Here is a 14,815-nt window from a genome sequence, read left to right on the forward strand (position 1 = left end):
CTCCCACATTTTTTCTTCAAACGACACCAAACTTCAGTATCTGCATCGTTAGACTGTTCTACACAAAAGTATCAAACCAGATTTTCGATCGGTCAAAAATTGAGCCCACAGTGCATCAAAAGGTTGAATTCTGGCTCCGTGTATAGCCTAATTACCTTAATTACCTTTGGCAATTAGGTTGTATTTGTGATGTCATCAGTCAGTCAAGCAATTGTGATGCCATCACTGATGTCACTCGAGCAATTGTGATGTCATAATATTTTTTTTCCCCATTGACTTGCATGGGGTTTCGAAAAATCTTGCAGTAAATTAGCTGTAATTCAGAAACCATAACAGCTACAGCTACGAAACTTGGTAGGGAGGTGCACAGAGGGGCCTTTTATTCTACACAAAAGAATTACACAAATTGAGCAGATGGTGGAGCTATAACAGCCCTCTTTACATTCTGGTCCATAACTTCTGAACCGTATGGTCTATCATCAAACTTCTTTTTTCCCTGGATTCCTTGGGTCCTCCGCATCTACTCATCTAGGCCACGCCCATTTCCGTCTGACTAGCTTTTCCGCCATTTTGAATTTGGTCCAAAACAGTTTTTTTGCGATTCCCCCTTGAAATTTTGTCCAGTCTTCACCAAACCAAAGCACACATCATGTGATGAGTGTGCTGCACAACACTGTTTTGTGGTATTTGAAAAAAGCACACCGTTGCGATATAATCGACTTCCAAACTTCTGTGGGTGGGGCCAATTTCACAAGAATCACGATAACTCTAGAACACAACGTGCGATCCTAACCAACCTTGGTCCAGGTGTGGAAGGATGTACTCTGAGCCTATAGGATAAATATTGTGTCATTTCGCCTTTAGGGGGCGATATAGCAGCATTCAGTACCTGTACCTTCTAAATTGTTTTATTTTGAAGGGCGGCAGGAAGTGCTGATTCATTGTCATTATGGCCAACCTTCCTTCTTGTATTGACACTTGACACTTCTGAGCTGATTTCAAGGCTCAAGGCTCAAGGCTCAAAGCCTTGAAACTTGCCCGGCCACGACCCATTGCTGCGCAGCAGCTATAATTGTAATTAGTTCTGACTAGGTGACTGTTTGCCATTATTTTTCCTATAATTCTGCTTTCAATGCTAGTAATTAATTATTAAGTTATTACTAAGAACCAACAATTGAATCAGAGGCAATTATGTAATATGATAACAAGTAGGCATACATTTATATCATGTTACATTTACAACCGGCGCTTTGAGGGCAACCATAATGTTGATGTGGCCCGGGATTAAATTGAGTTTGACACCCCTGCGCTCCGTCCTGCCGGTAAAACTCCTCTCTGTCAGGTGAAAAGAAGTGGCTGGTGACTGCACATGTATTGGAGGAAGCATGTGCTAACTAGTCTACAACTAGAGCAACGACAGCAGGGAGAATTGGGTAGAAAATGGGAGAAAAACTGAAAAAACTGCATCCAAAAAAAGGGACAAGCTAAATGTAGATCAGGTGACTATCATGTAAACCAGGTGAACTAGGGATGCACATGATACAGTATGGGCACATCATCAGTATCGGCCGATAAAGGCTTTAAAATTAAATTCTTATTTTGCTCAGTGAATGACTGTGTACATTTTGTCCCAAGCAACTTTACATTATTTGATTCGTTATTTGTTTTGAATATTTTTCGCCACAAATGTCAAACTTTGAAGGAGTTTTCTTCGATGACTATGGCTGAGTATCCTACAATACACGTTTACAGTGTTTACAAGCACACAAATTCTGCATTTCACCACCCCAATATGTTGGCATTATCATGCTTTATTGACAGATATAGTGAGAGAGAGACAGGGAGGTATGGAAGAGAGAGGGGGGAGGACATGCAGCAAATTATTTAACCCGGGTTGCTGCAGGGAGGACTGAGCCTCGACCTGGTGAGCCACTGGGGGGCGCCCATGCAGTTGTTTTTTGAACTCTAATTGATTCGCAAGATCACAATGGCACGGGGAAGATTTCCCATGCTCCAAGCTATAGACCAATTATACGCCTACGTCACAATGACAACAAAGCAAGCTGCGCGCGCAACGTGTAGGCAGAAAGTCCTCATCCCAGCATACTGTAGACAGACAGCGAAAACTCTGTCAAAGCCCCGCTGTCAGGACTGCTCTATGCCCATCTGCAACACACAGTTATATTTTAGTTTTAAAATGCAGTTCTCGGCTTACTACCACAGCTTATCGCCTGGTGATAAGCAATGTTATGCATCGAAATTAACGTTGTTTAATGGGACATGTCTTACAGACCCATACGCACTGGCGCTGTCAATTGGCCAAGCCTAGTGGCCGGCAATACATATCGTGCATTCCTTTATAACTGGGGATAGCGTAGATAATTATTCTGTAACTTGCAAAGATATATTGTTATGTTGATAATGCACACAACTCAATGACATTATGTAACGTTACTTGGTCGTTAACTAACCGAGCGATGTGGCTGAGCAGCCTACAGCTACAGGCAGCTTACCTGATTATGAAGAGCACTACAAAGTCGGGCATTTTTAATGATGTCCTCGTTCCAATCAGTTCAACTTAATAATGACATTATTTAACGTTACTTGGTCGTTAACTAACCTAGCGATGTGGCTGAGCAGCCTACAGTTTCAGTTCAGGCAGCTTACCTGATTATGAAGAGCACTGCAAAGTCGGGCATTTTTAACGATTTCCTCTTTCGGCTTGCAACCAAAGACACCTACGGTTAGCCTCGCACACACGCAATAGAACACAACACAACACTGAACAGTCTGTTACACTATCAACAAAGCAAGGAGTAAAGTTTTACCGAATCCCGTCAACTCATACTGCTTTTAATGCTAACCGTAGGTGTCTTTGGTTGCAAGCCGAAAGAGGAAATCGTTAAAAATGCCCGACTTTGCAGTGCTCTTCATAATCAGGTAAGCTGCCTGAACTGAAACTGTAGGCTGCTCAGCCACATCGCTAGGTTAGTTAGCGACCAAGTAACGTTAAATAATGTCATTATTAAGTTGAATTGATTGGAACGAGGACATCATTAAAAATGCCCGACTTTGTAGTGCTCTTCATAATCAGGTAAGCTGCCTGTAGCTGTAGGCTGCTCAGCCACATCGCTCGGTTAGTTAACGACCAAGTAACGTTACATAATGTCATTGAGTTGTGTGCATTATCAACATAACAATATATCTTTGCAAGTTACAGAATAATTATCTACGCTATCCCCAGTTATAAAGGAATGCACGATATGTATTGCCGGCCACTAGGCTTGGCCAATTGACAGCGCCAGTGCGTATGGGTCTGTAAGACATGTCCCATTAAACAACGTTAATTTCGATGCATAACATTGCTTATCACCAGGCGATAAGCTGTGGTAGTAAGCCGAGAACTGCATTTTAAAACTAAAATATAACTGTGTGTTGCAGATGGGCATAGAGCAGTCCTGACAGCGGGGCTTTGACAGAGTTTTCGCTGTCTGTCTATGCTGGGATGAGGACTTTCTGCCTACACGTTGCGCGCGCAGCTCAATGTTGACAAGCTGTATAAGGGGTCTATTAGGTTTAACTCCGTCCCAACATTGGGCCGGTCCAATCAGCATCCAGAAAGGCAGCTGTGGGCGGGATTTAGGTGTGACGACAGCCAAAAGCGAGCCCATGATAGACAGGGATAGACAGATGGTTCATTCAATCACCTGAGAAGTTCAAATGTCCACACGCACATCTCTTTTCCAGGTCCTGAGTAAAAAAAAGTTACCTCATGAGATTCAGGAAGACTCGCGACACTGACTACGTTTACATGCACACAATATTCCACTATTATTCGGAAAATGACAATATTCTGAATTTGATAAGGGTCATGTAAACAGCATATTCCAGTTGCATTTTCAGAATTTGCCCTTTTTCAGAATTTAGCATTTTCCGATTAAGACATCTGGGATATTCCAGTATTATTCGGGTTTTCGGAGGATTCTTTGATCATGTATACAGCGCATTCGGAAAATGCATCTCAATCAGGGTTTTTTAACGCAGTTTGCGACGCATGTTGCCTGTTTGTGGTCAACTGATGTGTGCTAGAAAGCGCTAGAACAGGTGATATAATCATAATAATCCATCATCTCTGGCATGCAAAAAGAAAAGCCGACATTTCTGATCGGGAGGACATGAGAAACATCGATTTAAAGAGAGAGAGAGAGTAGCCTATAGTGCCCAGTGCCCATGGAAGTCCACAATGCTTGCGAGCCTGCGAGGTAATAACGTAGGCTACTAGCCTACTTTTTATGAAAGACTTGGATGCGCAACACCAACTTTTCAGCAGCAAGCTCCTGAAATGGACCAAGTGATCCTCGTAAGAATAGTGCTGCTCTGTTTATTCTCAACAGAAAAACTCTGCGGCTCCGCCTACCTGCATCTCTCTCTCTCCCCCCCCCCCCTCCCTCACGTGTCGGGGAGGGCGAGCTACGGCTGCATGTAAACGGGAATATTAGTGGATTATTCATTTAGTCGGAATATTGTCATTTTCCGAATATGGGCAAAAAGCGGAATATTGTGTGCATGTAAACGTAGTCACTGTTGTCAGGTTTGCAAACCTGACCTGATGAAGAGCCTGTGAGGGCTCAAAACGTTGTCATTTTTAATGTCAAATAAATCAGAAAAATATTGGGAGCTACCAACAGTCTTCCTGTATCTCATCCAATCACCTGCCAGGTATTTTTTAGAACGTGTCTGCCCTTTTTAAACAGTTTCCAAAGACAAGGTCCCAGATGGTTCTGTGTACCAAACTATCTGGCAGCGTCAGGTTAATTGTTTCCACCTGGCTTTAACACCTGGCTTTAACAATGAAAGTTGGGAGATTATTCTCAAGTCTCTAGTTGAGCGAAGAGACTGAGAACTGATTCTAACTTCAGGTAGAGCAGATGAATATCAGGGTCTGATGTTCGTACTTTTTACAGAAGATATTGTCGATTGGCTGTCTTCGACTGTTGATAATAAAATGAAGATACGCAAGCCGTTTTCACACATGCGCTTTTTACCGGTAAATGACCGGAAAGCGGTCTAATGCCTTCATGTGTGAAAGTTGTTTTCCGGTATAAGCGCGACCCCGTCATCGCGGACATTTCACCAGTTTCTAGGTTGTCAGAAGAGCGGTATGTGGCTGCTTCATGTGTGGGCGTGCTCCCCCCCTCCCCTCCCCACTCTGGCCAGAGTCCTTCAGTCCAGCCCGACAGGGACACAGACAGCGAAAATGGCAGCGGCTTGAGTCTTGCAAGCCGCCCAACGCTTGTTGAGAAAGCAAATGCACGAAGCAAAATGTGGAAGTATTTTGCTTACGTTGCTGACAGCGAAGGCAAGCCCCCTGGACACATCAAACGAAGCCAGTCTGTAAAAAAAACGCGACGCAGGTGAACGGATAAACATCGAACCAGCCAGGCTATTTCTCTCCGACAGGGATCCCTACTTCTTCAAAGATTTCAGTTCAAAGACTGGTTAGCGAATGTGAAGGATACAACATACATGCCCTCTTAAGCCAAACGAGTGTGCTTTATTGTGTGACAAGCGAACTTATTTCACCATTGGAGTTTTGCCGACCCCCAAAATAAGGAGGATTCCCCATCCAAGTGCACATGTCACTCCCCACCCGCTCTGCAGTGCCCCCCCCCCCCCCCCTCAAATACAGGCATATATTGCTATATTCACACATGTGAGCCCTCAGGTGTGAAGGGAAATTCCGGGAAATGGCCGATATTGATTTACAGGCAATGTTCCTGTACGCATGTGTGAAAACGGCTATACTGTAATGGTGTGTGTATCCTGCATACTGAATCGTGTGTGTGTGTGTGTGTGTGTGTGTGTGTGTGTGTGTGTGTGTGTGCACGCATGCATGCATGTGTAGGTGCAGTGCGGCTGGTCAGTGTGTGTTGCGGCAGTCAGAACGTGTGGGCCGTGGACACTCGCGGCATTGTCTACTTCCGGGTCGGAACCCAACCACTCAACCCCAGCATGATGCTGCCCGCCTGGATCTATATAGAACCACCTGTACAGGTAACACGCTCATACACACACACTCACACATACGCACACACACACACACACACACACACACACACACACACACCCATCCATGCTCCGGGTCTTCATGGTACCAGGGCAGCAGACCAGCACCTTCCAGGTTGTCATTCTGTTTGGCTCTACGTACGTATCAGTCTGGACTTCCAGCCTTCCACAACGATTTCAGTGGGTGAGACTACTTGCCTTGATGACAGACAACTCCTTCAGCCAATCAGCGTCATCAAATCCAAGCAAGTCGGAAGAACGGTGAAAATGTCTTTAAATGCTGAGAAACTCGACTGATGCATACTCTTGTTCTTCTACAATTGTTGTTATTGAGTCTATTTCTGCAATAACTGAACTTATGGCTGTGTTTACTCTACTAATGTTAATGTTAATGCTCGTTGCTTCGGAAGACACCATTACTGATTGGCCCGCTTACATCATCAACTACGACGCAGTCCTTGATTGGACCGATCACATTGTAATTTCAGGAAATCAATGTGGGCAGCTGGAAGTCCAGACTGATTGGTAGAATGAGCTTGGGGTTGGGCTGACTCCCAACCTGTCGCCCTCTCTCTCTCCAACTGTCTGTCTGTCCAGCCTGTGGGTGTGCAGCTGGTCAGTATTCATACCAGTCCTAATGACCGCATGCTGTGGGCGATCGACAACAGAGGGAGCGTATTCGTCCGTACCGGACTAAGTGAAGAGATGCCCGTCGGTACAGACTGGGAGCTGGTGCCAGGTGACCACCTGTCTGTCTGCACCTGTCTGTCTGTCTGCACCTGCTCTGTACCTGTCTGTCAGATGTCTAGTCTATGCTGTCCTCTGAAACCCAAGCACTTTCTGGGCATTTTTTGCTCCTGTCACATTTTTACACTGTGGGCTCATTTTTCACTCAATACTAGAACTATTGCATGCTTTGCGCGCTCATTCCTAGCTCGTGTGCCTCGCGTGCCACACAGAACCCCTCCGACTTATAGTAGTGAGATATATATCCTGCACCTCTATGGAAACAGCACAATAATGGCTAGAAGTAGGGAGAACTTCAAATGTCTTGCCGTGCAGTATAACACAGTTATGTCATAAATCATTAAGAAGAAAAAACCCAAGTTAGATTTCTTTTTTTAAGATTATTTTTTGGGCCATTTTGCCTTTATTTGATAGGATAGTATGTGCTAGACAGCGACAGGAGGGCAGGGAGGGAGGTGTGATTTCTAACCCCACATAGGATAAGCAATAACCACGCCTTGTGGCGCCGGGATTGGCCAGGAGCAACACTGGAGGGCACGCAGCCCAGCGATTTCATGAACCAAACAGACAGCGATATTGAGAACGGACATTGAAATGAATTATGGTCACCTACCTTCCTTAGCATAGTAATAATAATAATAAGCATAATAATTGTAATCTACACAATCTACACAATCTACAAAAACATGCAATAATATAAACGGTGTTGTGTTCACGTTCATAGCTCATATAATATAATGTATCGTTAATTTCGAGCTCAATTCTTACCCAGAGAAAAGGTACAGCACTGAAAATGTAACAAGCAATAGTTTTTTAAACATCTTTATTTTAAAAGATGAAAAACCCCAGGTGCTTTAGTCCCAAGCTTCAATGCTCCTGGCCAATCCCGGTGCCACAGGGCGTGGTTATTGCTTATCCTATGTGGGGTTAGAAATCACGCGGGAGGGAGGGAGAGAGAGAGGGGAGGACATGCAGCAAAATGACCACAGGTCGGATTTGAACCCGGGTCGGCTGCGTGAAGGACTAAGCCTTAATGGGATGCGTTCTACCAGGTGAGCCACCGGGACGTCCTCTGAGTTGGATTTCATTGATGCTTTATTTTACAAAAATTGAAAAAGGGGGGGGCGCTCCACATCCTATACTACGGTATACATACTGAAGTATTGACATGTGTACAATATCTCAACATGACTCCTTATATCCTCTCCTCTCTGCTCTGTGTAAAATGTAAAAACAGCCTGCAGTTGATGTCATGTGACTGTTGGTCTTAGCCAAGTCATTCAAAGCTGCCCAGTTGCGATGCAAAACACCAAATTTTATGTTTTTTACACTATTTTTGTAAACAAAGTTTGTGCAAATGCTTTATTCTTTACAACATTTTAAATGACACCTGTAGAATAAAGTGGTTTTAATTAAATATCAATATAATATATATGAAAAGAAATCAATGTTTTAAGCTTACATTTGGTTATGTTTCCTGATGGAAGCATTTGTTGCACATGATTAGTTCAAGGACCGTCGGAAATTTTTAAATTTGACGATAATTTCTATTTTTACAGTTGCTGGCTATGATAAATGCTGTAATTTTGGCAACCTTTTAAATAAAAACATGCCTTTCACTTTTCACTTTTCACTTTGGGGTTCAGTTAACGTGAATATATAATGTGAGAATATAATGTCTAATATTCTATCAACCTGTGTGTGCGCGTGTGTGTGTGTGTGTGTGTGTGTGTGTGTGTGTGTGTGTACGTGTGTGTACCTGTACGTGTGTGTGCGTGCGGGTGTGTGCGCATGGATGTGTGTGTGTGTGTGTGTGTGTGTGTGTGTGTGTGTGTGTGTGTGTGTGTGTGCAGGCCTGGCGGTCAGTCAGCTGGTCCTCAGCAGTAGGACAGTTTGGGTTCGCTGTCTGAATGGAGACGTGGCTCGCCGCTACGGCGTCACAGACAGAAACCCAGCCGGAGACTACTGGAAGAAAATACCTGGGAGTGCCAACTGGCTAACTGGTGAGTCAACCGGTTAACTGGTGAGTCAACTGGCTAAATGGTAAGTCAACTGGCTAACCGGTGAGTTAACTGGTGAGTCAGCTGGATAACTGGTGAGTCAACTGGTTAACTGGTGAGTCAACTGGCTAACTGGTGAGTCAACTGGCTAAATAGTGTCAACTAGCTAACTGGTGAGTCAACTGGTTAACTGGTGAGTCAACTGGTTAACTGGTGTGTCAACTGGTTAACTGGTGTGTCAACTGGTTAACTGGTGAGTCAACTGATCAAACTTTTTTAGCTTCAGTACCCCCTTTACCTGATTGAACGCAGTCCCACCCTTCCCATCACCCTCGGAGACTACTGGAAGAAAATACCTGGGAGTGCCAACTGGCTAACTGGTGAGTCAACCGGTTAACTGGTGAGTCAACTGGCTAAATGGTGAGTCAACTGGCTAACCGGTGAGTTAACTGGTGAGTCAGCTGGATAACTGGTGAGTCAACTGGTTAACTGGTGAGTCAACTGGTTAACTGGTGTGTCAACTAGCTAACTGGTGAGTCAACTGGTTAACTGGTGAGTCAACTGGCTAAATGGTGAGTCAACTAGCTAACTGGTGAGTCAACTGGTTAACTGGTGTGTCAACTGGTTAACTGGTGAATCAACTGGTCAAACTTTTTTAGCTTCAGTACCCCCTTTCCCTGATTGAACGCAGTCCCACCCTCCCCATCACCCTGGGTGACTCTACAGTCAACACTGTGGAGTCCTTCCGCTTCGGGCGGAAGGACGCCCTTCCGGGCGGCTTTAGCTCAGGAGGTAGAGCGGGTCGGCCAATGACGCAAGGGTTGGCGGTTCGATCCCCGCTCCTTCCCAGCTGCTGTCGCTGTGTCCTTGGGCAAGACACTTAACCCCAAATTGCTCCCGATGGTGTGTAGGCACCCTGCGTGGCAGCCTGCCGCCATCGGTGTATGAATGGGTGAATGTAGACTACCTACTGATTGTAAAGCGCTTTGGATAAAAGCGCTATATAAATGCAGGCCATTTACCATTTACCATTTTCCTGGAAACCATCATCAGCCAGGACCTGAAACGGGAGCTGAACATCAGAGCTCTCACCAAGAAGGCACAACAGAGGATGCAGCTGAACAAATTAAAAGTGGCAAAAGGCAACAATGGTGCACTGCCATCCCTTCAGGACCTGCACACCGCCAGGACGCTGAAGCAGTCTGGTCAAATCATGGCCGACCGCTCCCAACCCGGACACAAACTCTTTGAAATGCTCCCCCTCAGCAAAAGACTGAGGTCTGTCAAAACCAAAACCTCTCACCACAAGAACAAGAACAGCTTCTTCCCAACTGCCATCAGCCTCATCAACAAGGCCCGAAAGCCCCCTCTACTAAGAACTCTACCATCCCTATTCCCCGAGCACTTTTGATTTAGTCAAATTCAGCTATGTAATCTGATTACCTACTGTGGCAATAAAAATGATTCTGATTTCTGAATCCAAGTACCCCCTTTACCCGACTACAACATTTTGCTTAGAAAACTGCAAGAGAAAACTATAGCATATGATGCAATGAATGAATGATAACCCACTGTTACAAATCGCGCCCAGTCATTTCATTCATTAGCTCGTGTTTTATCGTGTCAAGGGACTGACTGGCATTATGATCCATAACATGAGAACAGAAAACAGTGAAACAGGCCGTTTATCGATTGAGATGCAAGTCAACTCACCCAGCGTGTTAGCTGACGTGGTCTTCAGGAGCGATCCCAACCCTCGAACAGCTCTGACGGTTGGATATGTGAGCGATCCAAGGTGCTCAGATAGTCCCATAAATGGGACAGAACATAAAGAGGGTGAACAGTGCACAACGAAAATATAAACTAGCATAGACTATCAACAAGCTGCCTTGCCAGCCGTGGCCCCATCTTCTGTATGCACGCACTGACCCCCGGCGCGCATGTGCGGCAGCCATTTTATAGACAGGTATGGCTACCACCGTATGCAAAAATGCGCCCTCTACAGACTTCCATGTGAGTAACCCACAGCTCAAAGGATAAATAAGCCACAACAAATAGACCTAACTATTTATCATATCTAAGCTGGCGGGGCGATATGTAACACCCACCTTTTGAAGAATATAACATTACAAAACTAGAACAGGCTAAATTTCCTAAAGAAAATTGAATTGTGCGTGCTGCACTTGCAACGCCCTGCCCCCCTTGCAACGCCCCTGCCCTCGACCCCGCCCTACCATCCAGTATACTAAGTATAGCCCCAATCTGCAATGTGTAGCTAGGACGTCTCTAGGCGGTTGCAAGGGTGTACTAACTGGTTGCTAGGGCGTTTGTAGATGGTTGCTAGCGTGTACTAAGGAGTTGTGGGCAGGAATGGGTGGACCTATGTGAGTAGACGCAGGAGGAGCAAAGGAAACCAGGGAAAAAATCATTTTGATTGTAGAAGTTACAGTTCCAAAGTTATGGACCAAAACGTAAAGAGGGCAGCTATAGCACCACCACTCGATTGTATCGCAACGGTGCGTTCTTTCAAAAAAACACGCTAAAACTGTGCAGGACAGTCCACACATGCTGTAAGATGTGGTTTGGTGAAGACCGGGCACAATTTGAAGGAGAAATAGCGAAAAATGATTTTGGACAAAATTCAAAATGGCGGGAAATCTAGTTAGACGGAAATGGGGCCTATATGAGCAGATGCGAAATGACCCAAAGAATCCAGGGAAAAAATAATTTTGATTGTAGTCGCTATGGTTGCTATGGTTCAAAAGTTATGGACCAAAACACAAAGAGGGCTGTTTTAGCACCACCTAGTGGTCAACTAGTGTAATTCTTTGGCCCATAGAGACAGTCGGCATGTGTGGGAACGCCCGCAAAATGTTATACAGCTGGCGCGCGAGTGGGGTAAAACCGCCCATATATCTCAATGGGCTGACTCACCAAAGGATGGTGCTGCGGCTCTAAACTACAGGTTTGGGGGTTCTAGAGCAGAACACAAGACGTCTGCTCAGATGTGCATTTACTGCGGTGGTTAAATCCCCGATTGTGTCTGCCTGGGCTGGGCTATCAGCTAAATTCTAACTTTGCTGAATGGATAGAATGGGGGATTTACCCCACCCTGATCACGCCCCCAGCCAGGCTGAGCCAGCTAACCCAACGTCTATGACGAGACATCGCCTCAACCTATAATAAAAGGTGACTGTGAACCTACCTACGGAGTTTGGTAGCGGCAGGTCTTATGGTTTCTGAGCTACAGCTAATTCAATGGCAACGATTTCAAAACCCCATTCAAGTGAATGAAGAAGAAGAAGAAGAAGAAGAAGAATGAAATAGTTCTAATTAATACCTCCTGATCAGATTTATTTTAATGTTTCATTTATTTTCATGATTTATTCTTAAACTGTTTCATGTTCCCCTTTCTCTCAAGCACCCCCTTTAGTACCCCCCTGTACCCCAGTTTGGAAACCAATGCGTCAGATGATGTGGCAGTACATGATTCATTTTGACCGGAGTGACACCTCTTCCATCTCCCTTAATAATCTTTGTAGTGCAGATCAGACTGTTGCAGGAGTTGCGTGTGTGCGGTCTATATGGATTTGTTCAGGTTATAAAAATTCAAGATTCACTTTAATAAGTAATAAGTAAAAAGGTTACAAATGAGGAATTTGACTTTGTGCAAGTATGCAGCGCAGCGGTCAATAGTAGAAGACAAAGCAATAACACAGCAAATAGCTGTGTTATATACTATTTTGGTTGCTATTTACAGTATCTATAGTGGTGAGACATAATATTCACCTATATTGACTTCCTACAGATTTGTCACCACCCCAAATTACTCACACGCAGGTTTTGCTCTGGAGGACAGAGATCCGATCTCAATGAGGATAACAAAGACGCATTAAAAATACCAGGTGTAAATGCAAAGACAAGATCGAATCGTTTATTATCTGGATAATGTGTCCGGATACAGATCGCATTTTAATACCAGGTGTAAAAGCTGTCTATTTCTCTCTCTCTATCTCTCTCTAGTCACTCCAGAGGATGAGTTATGGGCAGTCACTCAGATTGGTGGTTTGTCTCGTCGGCTGACAAAGCTCCTCCCCCAGAGCCCCGCTAAGCCCCGCCCCTCAGCCGCCTCTCTAAGTGGAGACGACCTGGACGAGGAATGGGAGCTCCTCTAATTAGTGACACCAAACTACCTGCTGAGATGTTGCCATGGAAGCCTGCCTGTTCAGTGTTGGCTGTCTGAACTGAAATCACCTCACCAACTCTTAGAGGTGTAGGGCATTGTGACGTCACTGTGACATAATTTCCATCTTCCTGAAATGACAAGGACAGAACAGGAAGTGGGCTGTGTGATGTCACAGTTGGACCAACACTGAACAGACACTGATGATATCACTCCCGCCTGATGTACCCCCAACTTCCTGTGACATTAAAGATAGCTGATGGTGCCAATATGGCTTCTAACTGAAGTCTCGTGGCATTCTGGGTCAAACAAGATGGCCGCCAAGAATGAGCCCAGATGGATGCTGGGAGATGAAGTGAACTGTGACTGAATCCATTTTATTAGGAAGCACTTTATCACAATGTGGTTTTATTTGGCAGAAGTGTGTGCGTGTGCGTGTGTGTGTGTGTGTGGGTGTTTGTGTCTGTGTGCGTACATGTTTCCTGCTTCCTCTTCTATCTTGTTTTCAACTGCTTTTAAAAATCATATAATTTTAATTCAGTCAGTCTGGTCTGGTTTAGTCTGGTTCTGAGACTAACTCTGGATATTAAAGGGACATTTCACTGCACTGGAACTTGTTCCAGTCTGTATGTCAGTTCACACATTCAGATGTTTCCCTCTGGACAGGCGCATAATTAACTACCATGTAATAACATTTAATAACCTTTAATAACACATCATAACACTTAATAACATAATAAGCTTTAAGAACTTGTAATAATAGATTCAATAGGGTGCTGCAGGATTGAGTCCTAAAACCCGGAAATGGGTTAGCATTTTAGCACTCCTGGTTCCCTCGTCTCAAAGTCAATGTTTTGTTTTGTTTTTGATTATTTTGGGGGCATTTTTCACCTTTATTTTACATGACAGTAGGTAAACAGGAAGGATAGGGAGAGAGAGGGGATGACATGCGTCAAAGGGCCACGAGTCGGATTTGAATCCGGGCCAGCCACGGGAAGGACCCAGTGGTTCCCAACCTTAGGGTCGCAACCCTAAGTGGGGTCACCTGGAATTCAAATAGGGTCCCATGATTATTTATTTATTCCTTTTTTAACACCATACACAATTTAAAACTACCAAAGATGATTAGGGTCAATTGCATTTTTTTTTTTTTTTTTTAGTTCTGAGTTTAACCCATTGATACCTGATGCAGCATTTGTGTGTGTATCCCTTTAAGACCGTGAACCACGTCACCCACGTCACGCAAATGCTGGATCAGGTATCAATGGGTTAAAGGGATAATCTCTAAGATTTCAGTTTTGTTCTCTTGGGTGACACCTATGGCGATGAGTGGTAATTGCAGGTGAGATCCAAACAGTGTTGCATTATGTGACATTACTAATGTCACGTAATGTCACTATATATTGCAAAGGCTTCCATCAATGGGCCATAGCTTCAATCACCATTGTGTTAACTCACTATCACATAGATAGTGACTTTTATTTGTATTTAGATTAAAATCTTTGAGATTATAACTTTTAAATTCTGATTAAAGGATTCTGATAGTAAAGTCAGAATTCTGAAAGTAGTTAGAATTCTGATATTAATGTCAGAATTCAGAAAAAACGAAGTCAGAATTCTCAATTCTCAAGGCGTTACCGAGCTTGAAATGGCACTCGTGAGGTCACAGTGACCTTGACTTTTGACCACCAAAATGTAATCAGTTCATCCTTGAGTCCAAGTGGACGTTTGAGGCAGATTTGATGCAATTCCGTCAAGGCGTTCCTGAGATATCGCGTTAACGAGCATGAAACGAGCAATCGTGAGGTCACAGTGACCT

At 44.3% G+C, this 14,815-nt stretch overlaps 1 protein-coding gene across 1 annotated transcript in view; it reads left to right on the plus strand.

Annotated features, from left to right (window-relative positions):
• tecpr2 (tectonin beta-propeller repeat containing 2) overlaps positions 1–13,104 on the plus strand; it is a gene marked incomplete at its 5' end in the record, with an annotated part of 123,332 nt that extends 110,228 nt beyond the window's left edge. The window contains 4 exons of the mRNA XM_083633040.1: positions 5,906–6,054; positions 6,664–6,805; positions 8,667–8,816; positions 12,837–13,104. Coding sequence (XP_083489166.1) covers positions 5,906–6,054; positions 6,664–6,805; positions 8,667–8,816; positions 12,837–12,988 — 593 coding nt within the window. The 3' untranslated portion in view covers positions 12,989–13,104. The remainder of the gene's footprint in view (positions 1–5,905; positions 6,055–6,663; positions 6,806–8,666; positions 8,817–12,836) is intronic.
• Positions 13,105–14,815: the final 1,711 nt, after the last annotated feature.

Source organism: Poromitra crassiceps (genome assembly GCF_964638095.1).
Source record: "Poromitra crassiceps genome assembly, chromosome: 3".
Classification (NCBI taxonomy): Eukaryota; Metazoa; Chordata; class Actinopteri; order Beryciformes; family Melamphaidae; genus Poromitra; species Poromitra crassiceps.